Below are 12,091 nucleotides of genomic sequence, written 5' to 3' on the forward strand. Positions count from 1 at the left end.
CAAGTCTCACCTTATGTGTCCTGCAAAAGCTGAGGTGGCCAGAACAAATCTTGGGGAACTTTGCAAGAGCAAAGTATACAAGTAGGAAAAGGTGAGCAATGTGCAGTGCTGCTGTTGGTTGGGTTTTTTTGTTGGAAGCACAAAGTATTTAATATTTACATTGTATTTATATGTACACCACTGTATGACAGGAAAGGTTAGTTTTTGTGATGGAAAATTCTATTTTTACTTCCAAGGAGCTACATTTTGAGCAAAACTGGGTTTGAGTTGGTGGCATACCTCACTCCACCTGCCTAGTTGGGGATGTTGAAGGGCAATGCCTCAGCAAATGGTTGCCTGCTACAGCACTATCCAGAGCTTGGATGAGCACCAATTTTACCCCTACATATGAAGGGGGCACAGCTCACTTATGTTGCAGAGCAAGAGTTTTATTTGTCAAGAAAAACTGCCAGAATCTGGAATGGCAGTGCTTTGCCATGTGATGGTACTTGAAACCTGACACTCTGCTTGAATGACCAGCGTAAAATCCATCCAGCATTTAAACACTGGTTTTGGCACAATGGATACGGGGGGTTCCTATTGGCCAGCAAGAGGATGAAGGGAATGGATCCTTCTTGCCTGAAATTATCTATCCTAGATTAGGCTGACTCCTAAGTAGAGTAGTTGCAGAGTATCCCTTTTCAGCAAAAAATGAAAAGGGCAGTGCAAAACTACTGTACTTTAAACTTGAGTTAATGGCAGCTTAGTTAACCTTTTGTTTGTTGCTGAGTGCTGAAGGTGCATTCCCACTCTCACAGGGGAGAGATGGTTCTTGTAATAGCTCGATAAATGGTATTTGTTTTGTTTGTTTTCCTTGTAATGTTCATCTTGTCTGATTAATGATTTATAGTCACCAGAATTGTTGACGACTCTCACTTTGAAGGGATGATAAATGTGGGACTAATTCCCCTTATACAAAACAAGGGAAACCACTATTATAGGTACAGGAAGAGTGGTGTTTTATTTTTATTTTTTTTTCACCAACAAGCTCCTGCAGACTCAATGGCAGTAGCAATTAAATGACCTGCTGACATCCCAGTCAAATATACATGCAGAAATAGACCTTTCACAAACATGAATTTGAAACTGTCATGTAGGAATAAATCTGAAGGTTTTTGATAACCAACTGACATATTTTTAATCCATCCACACTAATTGTAGTGTTTCCTTCCCCAAACTGCAGTGATCAGAAAGATACTCTTATCACAAGACTTCCCACACATTTTTGTTAACTAACTTTGGGGGAAAAGGGAACATGAACTTGGAACTAAGTCAAATGTGCAAATTACGGTTAAAAATGTATACTTGCCTTGGAGGGGAAGTTTGTTTTATTTTAGTTCATAAGGCTTCAAGGAGATAGGAAAAGATCTAAAATAAGAAAAGACAGTACATCTAACAGATCGTTATGGTAAACAAAGCCACTAAATTTTATGTGGTGCATTTTTAAAATTAATATGCAGGAATATTCATGAAAATGGGGTTTTTTTTCTGATATTTCATCCTTCATGTCAGCTGGGTGGTATTCTCAAGATGAAAGTAAAATATTCAAATAGTCATATCTGGTTTTGGCATGATCTCTCCCTCCACTGTAACTAAAGAAATAACTACTAAATTGAACAAAATGTATCTATCATTCAGAAAATAATTACAAGCAACCAACTTCAGGCAGCTAAGGATAAAATTGCTTAATCTAAGGCATATACAGCTTAATATTCAGAAGAATTTCCTCTAGATGCACACAGTACAAGATTTATGAACAGCCTGGAGTAGCTATTATTTTATGCACTAGAGAATAGCTGTTAAAATTTAATTGCAGTCTTTCTGGATGTGGGTTTGTATGAGCCATCTAATTCTTTATTGTATCTCTGAAAATAACCAAGGCATCTACTAGCAGCAAAAACAGTTGAAAAAATGGCTAAATTACATTTGCATCATTGTTTATTGTTGAAGAGTAGATTGAAATGAAAATAGCCAGATGAGTCTCATTCAGTGAATTGCTGAATGCAATTGTATGGTATGCTATTATAGAGAGGATTTTAAATATCTTATGTTGTTGCTGTTTTCAGTGATCATTATTTGAGTGTTGTAACATGGGTGACAGATGAAAGGATTTGTCTGCAGTGGCTTAGAAGAATTCAGAATTTTTCAGTCCTCACAGTCTGTGACTTTGAAAATGCTACTTGGTCATGTCCGAAGGTAAGAGAAATTAGGTGGGAGAGTTGCAATGGTTGATGAAACTAGAAAAGAGTAGAATATATCTCTATGTGTTTCTTTGTAGAAATAAAGCCTGATGTAAAATAAACATAATTGTTGTGGGATTGTTTTTCTTGTTCTTAGGAAAAACAATTTACTGAAGAAAGTACAACTGGCTGGATTGGCAGAGTGAGTATTCAATTTCTAAAACTGCTACATGCTAAATAATTCTGATAATTATGAAAATTTCATATGAGCCTGTTGCATTTTGCAGTGCCTCTTTTGTGTAGGTCCAATCCTCTTGCTTGCTGTGTTTTACATGTACAGGAAAAAATTATCTCAAATGTCACCCCACACCTGGGGTTAAGCTTAATTTTTTTGTGGGTAAAGGCTGGGCTGACAGGGCAGTGTAGCTGGAGCTCTAATCATGCCCTCTGTGACCTGTGCATCTTGTTGACAGGACAAGAGGTTCTGGCTTTAAATTGAAAGAGTAGGCTCAGATTAGGAGTTAGAAAGAAATTCTTCACTGGGAGGGTGGTGAGGCACTGGAACAGGTTGTCCAGAGCAGCTGTGGATACCGCATCTCTGAGAGTGTTTTAGACCAAGTTGGATGGGGCTTAGAGCACCCTGGTCTAGTGGAAGTTGTCCCTTCCTATAGCAGGGGGGTTGGAGCAAGATGAACTTCAAGGTCCCTTCCAACCCACACCATTCTATGATTCTGTGATTTTATGTTCAGCTTACCAAAAGCAGAGCGCCATTTCCAGGCTCCTTTCTGCTTCTGACCTGCTGCTTTGGTAGCAGTAGGTAGGGGAAAATGCAGGAGCCCAAATTCAGAATTCCCTTTGTTCTGGGGAGTTGCCAGCTATTCTGGTTTACCTGCTTTCTAGTCTTCCTACTACTTCCAGAAAGATCTAGGGAATAAAATGTATTTAGAAGTGTATTCTGTAAGCTTTGAATTGTATTGGAATAAAGGCATTAAGGACAAAGGTAATTTTTAGTCAATCAGGTTGCAATAAACCATTCCAGGATTTAATTGGGGCTACTCATTTATTTATTTTTCCCCTGCATAAAATATCCACTGAAGAGAAGTGAGGACAAGATGAATGTAACTGGCCAGATTAAAATTTTCATGCACTTCTGCCAAACCAGCCGCTACTGTCTGGATGATGCTTTCCAAGCTGCCTCTCAGTCCTTTTGTACATGGTAGGGAGTAGGCACCTAATGAACCACACAGAAGATCTGGGGGAAGTGAAGCAGAGATGCAAAAGTTCAGATTTGGAGGGAGAAATGAGTTTCAGAGTTTTTGATGAGAACACAGAGTACACTTTCCACTCCCGCATTTTCCACACACTGATTATGCTTTAGTCACTAATTCACTTTTGAAGTCAAAAATGAAAGTTTAAAGAAATGCAAAGAGGGAGGCAACAGCAGGGATGAAATCATCCGCAGTATGAAGATGAGAGATCAACCCACCTGCTGTCAAATTTGATATGGAAAGGAAGGCCTTAACGCTGACACATTTTGCTTCTCTGCAGCAAAGGCTTCACAATTAGACAATGTGATGATCAAGCTGCAGACTTTGTAAACAGTTGTGCAAAATGAGAGGGCAAAATGCAAGTCTGTGCCACTAAACTAGGTTGTTGGTTTTTTGTTTCTTTTAAAGAGACAACCCACTTCTTAGGAGCTGTTGGAAGAAATGATAATCTCACTGTACGATTCTTGGATTTGAGAAAGAAATAGAGAGTAGGGAGGACTGAAGAGAGGATAGGATAGGTATATTTGTTCCTTTTTTATTTTTTTCACCCTCTTAGGGATGATTAAATGATATTTGACTGATAAGGAATATCTTTATACATTTGAAAGGTGTATATATATATATATGCACATACTCATGTGTAGAAAAATTTAAGTAAATTATCTGTGTGGGTAGAATACAGACATATAGTCCTCCCTTTGTACCTATAATATTTTTTATGGGTTTTGGTGGGGAGAGCTTTTTATGTTTTTTGTTGGTGGTTTTGGTTTGGGGGTTTTTTGGGGTTTTGGTACTTTGGTTTTGTTTTTTTTTTAATAGAGATGAAATGATGTTTAAATGAAGAATGCTCAGAAAAGCCTGCATTGCTGTATAAGGCTTCCAGGTCATCAGCTGTTAGAGCTTGCCAGTTGAGTTAAAGGAAAGTCACACTTTGAAGAATAAGGGAAGAGCTAGCAAATTATTTGCCAGAATAATTTTTGCAGAAATATTGCTTGGGAACAAGGAGAGGTTATTTGGAGCACATGGTTAGAAAGACTTAATTCCTGTCATTGCTTTCTGAATGACCGGAGGCAAATCACTTCAGCTTTGTTTCACCATTTCAGGATGGGTGCAACATCTCCGAGGCAGTTACATTGTGTCAGTTGCCTAATTAGCATTTAGATCCTTTGGGCATTTGTCACAGAAATAAGTTTTATTTCATTCAGCTCAATTTCATTCCTCTCCTTTTTTCTACCATATGTAGCACATTCAAATGGCAGTCAATAGAAGAAATTGATTCATTTCTGTCACTCTCAATTGATAAATGGATCATTACTTCATGAAAATATTATTCCAGTTTGAATTCTGTCATTCTGTAATCACCTACTTGCATGCAAAATTTCCTCTTGGAAAGCAGCTTGTGTTTTTTTGAATAGAGCAGGACATTTTTCACTGTTAAGCTAAAAAAAAAATTGAGTTCAAAGAATTTGTTCACAAGTATGTGTTTTAAAATGGGAAATTCAAGAAAAACATGAATTTGCAAAATTTGCATTTTTATAGGTTACAGCTGCATTGGATTAAATAAAACAGTGCTTTTGAAAGTAGATGCACATATTGTTTCCTAAAATTGTAGAAAACTAAGACCACCAAAAGTACTTCAAATTCGGGGGGGGGAGGGAGTTGGGGGGCATGGGTCACTGCCAGGACTAATACTCAGGAAATTCTGCTGCTTAAGGAGCAGGAAAATATTTCAAGTGTGCTTATTTTAAGAGTGATGGCTATGGGGTTCTACCTGCTAAGTCACAAGGCAAAAATGTTTGCAGTATATTCATTGATGCCTTGTTGTAAGCATTGAGAGTCCTGGTTAGAGATATTAAAACCTAAATTTATCGCTGAGGATCTGGAGTTTTGTTTTTTGCTTTAATAGACATCTCTCTTATGTTCAAGTTTCAGCCATCTGTCCCTCACTTTGCACCCGACAAGGCTTCCTACTACAAAGTCTTCAGCGACACAGCAGGTTACAAGCACATCCATTACATAAATGGCTCACAGGTGAGGAATCTTGTCTAGGACAGTCACTGCTGGCTTGTGCTGCTCCTGGTGATCCAGGAGTCTCATGTCCTACTTCTTGCCTTGCCTTTTCCCCTGCTCCAGGTTCCAGTAGCTATTACTACAGGAAATTGGGAAGTAATCAGCATAGAAGCTGTAACCAATCAATTTTTGTAAGTATCTGTAAATAAGGTACCTCTTCCCTAAGGGCTGGTAACAAGGGTCTAAGCAAGCATGGAGAGTGAAGAGGGAGAAGGCTTTTAACTTATTAAAAATCTGATTTAAACATGTCAGATAAATTTTTTAATTATACTGTAAATATTTTACTAAAACCAGTATGTTTTGCTTTTATAGATACTACATCAGTAATGAAAATAATGGAATGCCAGGAGGAAGAAATCTTTATAAGTAAGAAATTCTTTTTTCTGCAGTATGAGTAAAATTTTTGTTAACGAAAAAGAGAAACTTTAAGGAAAAATCACTGAAAACTTAAAGATTCGTATGTTCAGATGTGTGGTCATCTTTAAGATATTCAATGAAAATCAGTGTAAGAGTATAAACTGCAAAAATAATGGAAATATTTTTCTATAAATTCAGTTAATAAAGGGAAATTGTGAGAACAAACAACCAATCCTCAAGCAAAAATACCCTAAAAATAACCTTCATGCTTTTTTTCCTATTACTATAATTTCAGTATTAATTGAACCCAAAAGCTGAAACTCTGTTTTCTCTAGTTTTTGAATCAGTTTCTATCATTTCCAAATTTTACCTTTTTTTATTCAGCCATCTTACTTAAAAACCATATACTGCTTTAGCATAGCTTAAAAAAAATATCTCTGAGATAAAACTCATTTACTTTGCAGAGTGCTCTTGGAAAGCAGTCCAAAATTGCCTAAATGTGTTAGCTGTAATCTGGATGAAAAAAGATGCCAGTATTATTCTGTGTCCTTCAGCAAAGACACACAGTATTATCAGCTAAATTGTCTCGGTGAGTATACCCCGAATTAATTGACATAAACATGACTCACTGATTAGTTGGGTGCTGAAGTTCACTTCGTCAGGATCTTGATATGTACTGTGTAACAATGATATGTGTTGATAACATTGGATAAATGTATTGGCAGTGGAAAAACATACTGCCTCCTAGGCTCAGAAGTACCTTGACAAAAAGGGATAAAACTGGGATAAAACTTGTTAGTTCTATCTGTCAGTGGACCTGAAAGAGCTGCAAAACACTCCTGTCCACTGTGCATCTCCTCAAGAGATGTATGGGGAGCTCTGCCTGCAGGAGGAATTTGGAGGCTCTGAAAGTGTGACAAGCAACAGACTGGGTAAAGAGCAGTGCTTTATGTATGAGAATAAAATTAAGATAGTGCTGGTCAAGAAGAAAATCCAAGTAATGTAATCATAGGGTAAGCAGGGGGACTGCAGTCTGTCTGTGACCTCTAAGTGCTCCTGCCACGTAGTACAAGGGTTAAATTAATCAAAGGCTGGGAAAAATAAAACTGTCTCCAAAATTACTTTAAATTTAAGTGTATGCTGTTTTTTAACATGCCAAGATCTTCCTTAATCCATGGGCTAGGAGGACAGACAGCAGACAGAATTTTCTGTCAGTTTGTAAAAGTGGTTGAAGACAGCTGCTGTGGTCCCTGTGACAAAGCTTCCTGATGGCCAAACCATTGTCCACCACCAAGGCATGGGCTTCGCTAAAGAGGGGAAATTCTGTTCTTCAGCACCTCGCAGTCGTGTGGCTCATCTCTGAGACAGCCTAAACATTCTGTGGGATCCTTGAATTTGGGCCCTGCTAACCTAAAATTTAGCTTGAGCAGACTGGAAGGAAACAAGTTCTGAGCTTTTATGATTCACCCGTTTCCAGTTACTTTACGAGGGCTGTGTTTCAAGCCAGCATGCAAACATGAAGGTTTTGTGCCCTGTTAACAGGTCCTGGCCTGCCCATGTCTACCCTGCACAGAAGCACTGATGACAAAGGTATGGGATTGTCTTTAATTTATATTATGCCAGAAAATTGCACTGTAAATTTATTCTCATTTTCTTCTCATTGCATAGTATAATAATAAAAATGTCACTTATAAAGGGTAAATTTAATTTCAAATAATTACCAGAAGAATAAATTATATAGCTTGATATATATTTATTCAGAGTTTATTTAACATTATTTTACACAGGGCTAGAATACAGTAAGTAGTGTATGACCTATTTACTGAATAATTGTTTGGTTTTTCTGAAATGATATTTAGGTGGAAAACAGGGGAAAAAGAACTGAAGGAAAACTATATTGTAAACGTTGAATCTGAGAGAAAAAACAAAAACTGCAGTAAACTAAAGCTGCAATATAAGTTGCCATCATCTCAGGCTTAATATTTAAAGTAGTTCATAATTAAAGAGCGGTGCATTTGAAAAAATCTGTTTAGTCTTTGAATCTTACTCTGTTATTTAGTCCTCAGATACTTGGAAAAAAACACTGAACTGGAAAATTCATTGAAAGATATTCAGATGCCTTCAAAAAAATTTGGCTCCCTTAATATAGGTGGATACAGTAAGTTCAAAAATGTCTTTTACTTTTCCCCTGCCACCCCCACCCCCCTTTTCACCAAGTGGTTCAAGGTCTTCTGCTGAGGAGCAGGACAGGACAGATGGGTGTAATGGGAATTCTTGCAGTTATTCAGAACTTAGAGGCAAGGTGATTTTTTTTTTGAGATTTCCAAATATTCTCAGTTATTTTTTGAAATCCCAAAATGTTCTTATCTAAAATGTGCTTTTTCCGTAGTGTGGTATCTTCATGTTTTCATGATGAAGTGGCTTAACTCCTTTTTCCTTTATAATAAACTAGAAACCAGAAGTCTCTAACAGTGCAATAAATAAATACGAGAAATGAGGTTGGGGCACAAGCCCAAAGCTTTTTAACATTGTTGAATTTAAATTACATTATAAAATCAAGTAGGTGTTTTTGATTTACAGGTGCAAGTCCCCTTGGTTTGTGTTAGCAGGTTGGGAGAGTGGAGAAGTTCAGTTACTATGAAAAAGTAGACGTAGTCTAAATGAAAAAATCTTGAAAAAAACATTTAAGCAACATTTCAGCTCTATCACCTCTGATAGAGTTGAATAGGTTGAATAGATAGGGGGTTGAATAGGTTGAATAGATTTGGATTGAATAATCATTCTTGAAAGCACATTCATGGGCTGAGACTGCATAAACCTTGGTACAGACCAGAACAAAATGCTAGAAAATGAACTGTTAATGCCTTGTGAGTGGTGCCCCTCAGAATTTGGGTAGAGAAGTGTTCGTGGTGTGCTCTCAGGCTGAGCAACATCAAGGAGCCCAGCAGTGGGAGGCCTGGTACCTGTCTAAACTGTACTTGCTCCAGCCTTTGCTACTAGCTTTTCTCTTCATTACAAACTTCCTCCTGATAAAATGAGCAGTGATTCTTAATGGAATTCCATTTTACGAACTGTGCTGAGTTAGGTCAGTCATTGCAAACTGTTCTTTTTGATGCCTCCCTTCTTTCACTGTTACCTTATTTATATAATAACTCTCTTTATCTTTGTGTTTTCTGTCTTTTATTTCTGTCACGTTTTTACTAGGGCTAAAGATGAAATCTTCCAGGCAAGATGGAGATTTAAAGATGTTCTTCATGCTATCAGTTGTATATTCATTATTTTTTTATTCCTCTTTGTTCTTACTACTTCATGTCTTCAGGGTAAAAGCTTTTGGGTAAGGGGAATCTATTTTTAATATCAAAAATAGGAGAAGCAAATCCATTTATGTAGTCCTACTTAAAGCTTCAAGTCTGCTCACAAATCCATGTAGGTTATTAGAGTGAGTATATCTGTGACTATAGAGTATGCAAAAGTTAAAATTAGTATTTTAATGTGTTCCATTTAGATTGTTTTTGTTTCAGTGTTCTGATGCGTTGCATATTTGTATCTGGGCAAGTTTCTGTAAGATTTGCATTCTGACTATTACTGCAGTGCAGTCCATCAGCATTGCAGCATCAGTTCACTTAAAATTCATGAGTGAACAATTGAGTCATTCAGCTTGCAAAACTTACAGGGTGTGCCTTTAAAATGTTCAGCTCACAGCCAGCTTGGGTAGGACGAATAACATGAATGGAACTGGAATCAATATTGCTTCAAAAATAATAGATACTTGGATATGTTTCTGGGATGCTTTACAAACTGTCAAGCAAAGTCTATCTGGCAGGTTCAAAATAATGTAGAATTTCTTTTCTCTGCTGGGAGAGAAATTTTATTTTTGAACCTGTGTTAGATTTACTACTGTAGAGACATAACAAGTTTCACATGTAAGCTTAGAATAATGTCATGAGACTGCATGTTGATTCCCCAGATTTTATTACTTTCTGCTAGTTTAGCTGTAAAACATTTTTTAAAATGAATAGCTAGGAACTTCTACATGTGTATGTTAGGACAGTCCAGTTGAAACTGCTCTATCATTTTAAGGGGTGCTCAAGTGTTCTCTTGTATGAATTGTAATGCATGTCAAGTAATTTCACTGGAGAGCTGACCTAAGTCAAAACTCTTTTCACTTTTAGACCTGTGGTATCAAATGATTCTGCCTCCCCATTTTGATGAATCAAAGAAGCATCCTCTGCTCCTTGATGTGTAAGTTTTCAACCACATGGCAGTGTTGTGTTAATAATCACTTTCATCTACTTCAAATGTTCTTAATAAGGAAACACAAAACTGGAATGTTTTCTAATTACTTCTTGAAGTAGTTTTAAGATGGAATGGAAAATAGGGGTTTATCCCAGTTCATGGTGGATTCCTGTGCTCTAAGATGATGTAATGTTTAATGAGCACAGCTCTGGCACTGGTACCGAGGCAGATATGTGACTTAACAGCCAGGATGTTCATGGTAGCTTACCTCCTCCCCTGCTCATGATGTTCCTTGGGAGTAATCTTTGATGAAATCACAATGCAGGATGAAACCTTGAATAAGTCTTGTATTCTAAAGCTGAAGTAGTGTGTTTGACATTGCATTTTTTCTGTGATATTTAACTGTCAGTCATTGTTGACCGACATCATCCTGTGGTCAGGATTGCATTTGCTGTGTATTTTTTTTCATAAATACAAGCCCATGAGCATGTGCTGATTGGTCTGGTCTTCCTCAGGCTCTTCCTGGTATGTTTTCTTCTAAATGTGAACTACTGAATTTTAGGTGTGCATTAAAAGAAAAATGTTAAGTTATTCCTTTTTTACTAAAAGGTGACTCTGTAAGGAAAGTGGCTGTTAGTTGTTAGATACATCTTTATATAATGCAATTTGGTAGCACTTTTTGGTGTGTCATTGAACATTTTAATTAACTGCCAGTGCTCTTGGCTTCTTAAGGCTTGTTTTGATTATGATACTATTTTTATTGACTTACCTTGATGTTTGTCGGGATCACATCTGGTTCACAGTGATCTTAATATCAGAAATTACTTTGGAATTATATGGATCCATAGTTTCAATTAAATTTCCAGTAGTTTTTTCTGTGCTTTTAAAAATGTGCTATAAAAGTGTGCTATAGAGCCATATGAGCCATTCTTCTATTTCTTACTGTGTTGAACAGTGGCTAGAGAAGTGCACTGCACAGAATTTTATCATCAAGGCACTCAGAGTATGATTTCATAATGATCAAGTGCTTCTGAAATATTTTCAAGTAAAAAGTTACAATTATAGTTTTTCTTCCTTTTTCTCAGCCTGCATAAGAAATAGTTCAGACTGATGAGACCTAGAAAATGGTGTTTTTCATTTTTCCAGTTGAAGGCTATTCATTGATTTCAGACTTAAACCAAATAAATCATGGGTGAGTGGAACAGAAATAGAGAACATCACTTTGAAACTCAGGTGACTAGATATGCCAAAACAGAAGACTTGGCTTGGATTTCTGATTAGCTGCCTTAAGTCAAAATAATGAAGGTTTCTTATTAGAGAGCAGAAAGAATTAAAACAAAACCAAAAATCTTGCTTTCTTGATTAACAGCTGAAGTTTCAAAAAATCACATTGCTTTTAGTGGCACCTTGGAGTCAGTCAGTGATGCTTTCCTTGTTTCCTCATTTCATTTGAAAGTTTATCCTGTTTCAAAGGCCAGAATTGTCAGCAGTAATTATATTTCAAATGCTTGATGTGAGAATACGTGGAGAGTAAATGCCTGGATTTTGTGACGTTTTTCCCCTAGCTACGCAGGACCGTGCAGTCAGAAAGTGGACCAAACGTTCCAGCTCAGCTGGGCCACGTACCTGGCGAGCACGGAGCGCGTCATCGTGGCCAGCTTCGACGGCAGGGGCAGCGGCTACCAGGGCGACCGCATCATGCACGCCATAAACCGGAGGCTGGGAACATATGAAGTGGAAGATCAGATAGAAGCAGCCAGGTGAGCCACAGGGAAAGGTCAACACCTGCTCCTTCTTTGTGTGCTTGTTGTGTAAGGGGGAAAAAAAGGTGAAGGTTTCAAATGGTCATCGGGAAAATACTGGCAAAAAGTAACTGCATTCTGCTTAATTTTGTACTCTGAAGTGTGTCATTTATATGCCAACCATCATTTTATGCTTAAA

The 12,091-nt window shown here is 37.4% G+C and overlaps 1 protein-coding gene across 1 annotated transcript in view; it reads left to right on the forward strand.

The window, feature by feature from the left end:
* Positions 1-12,091, forward strand: part of DPP4 (dipeptidyl peptidase 4) — a 40,500-nt gene that overhangs the window by 16,724 nt on the left and 11,685 nt on the right. The window contains exons 11-20 of the mRNA XM_064718552.1: positions 2,106-2,235; positions 2,377-2,421; positions 5,414-5,518; positions 5,621-5,688; positions 5,870-5,923; positions 6,379-6,503; positions 7,457-7,504; positions 7,974-8,072; positions 10,087-10,156; positions 11,716-11,910. Of these exons, the coding sequence (XP_064574622.1) occupies positions 2,106-2,235; positions 2,377-2,421; positions 5,414-5,518; positions 5,621-5,688; positions 5,870-5,923; positions 6,379-6,503; positions 7,457-7,504; positions 7,974-8,072; positions 10,087-10,156; positions 11,716-11,910 (939 nt within the window). The remainder of the gene's footprint in view (positions 1-2,105; positions 2,236-2,376; positions 2,422-5,413; positions 5,519-5,620; positions 5,689-5,869; positions 5,924-6,378; positions 6,504-7,456; positions 7,505-7,973; positions 8,073-10,086; positions 10,157-11,715; positions 11,911-12,091) is intronic.

The sequence above is a fragment of the Zonotrichia leucophrys genome, chromosome 7 (genome assembly GCF_028769735.1).
Source record: "Zonotrichia leucophrys gambelii isolate GWCS_2022_RI chromosome 7, RI_Zleu_2.0, whole genome shotgun sequence".
Classification (NCBI taxonomy): Eukaryota; Metazoa; Chordata; class Aves; order Passeriformes; family Passerellidae; genus Zonotrichia; species Zonotrichia leucophrys.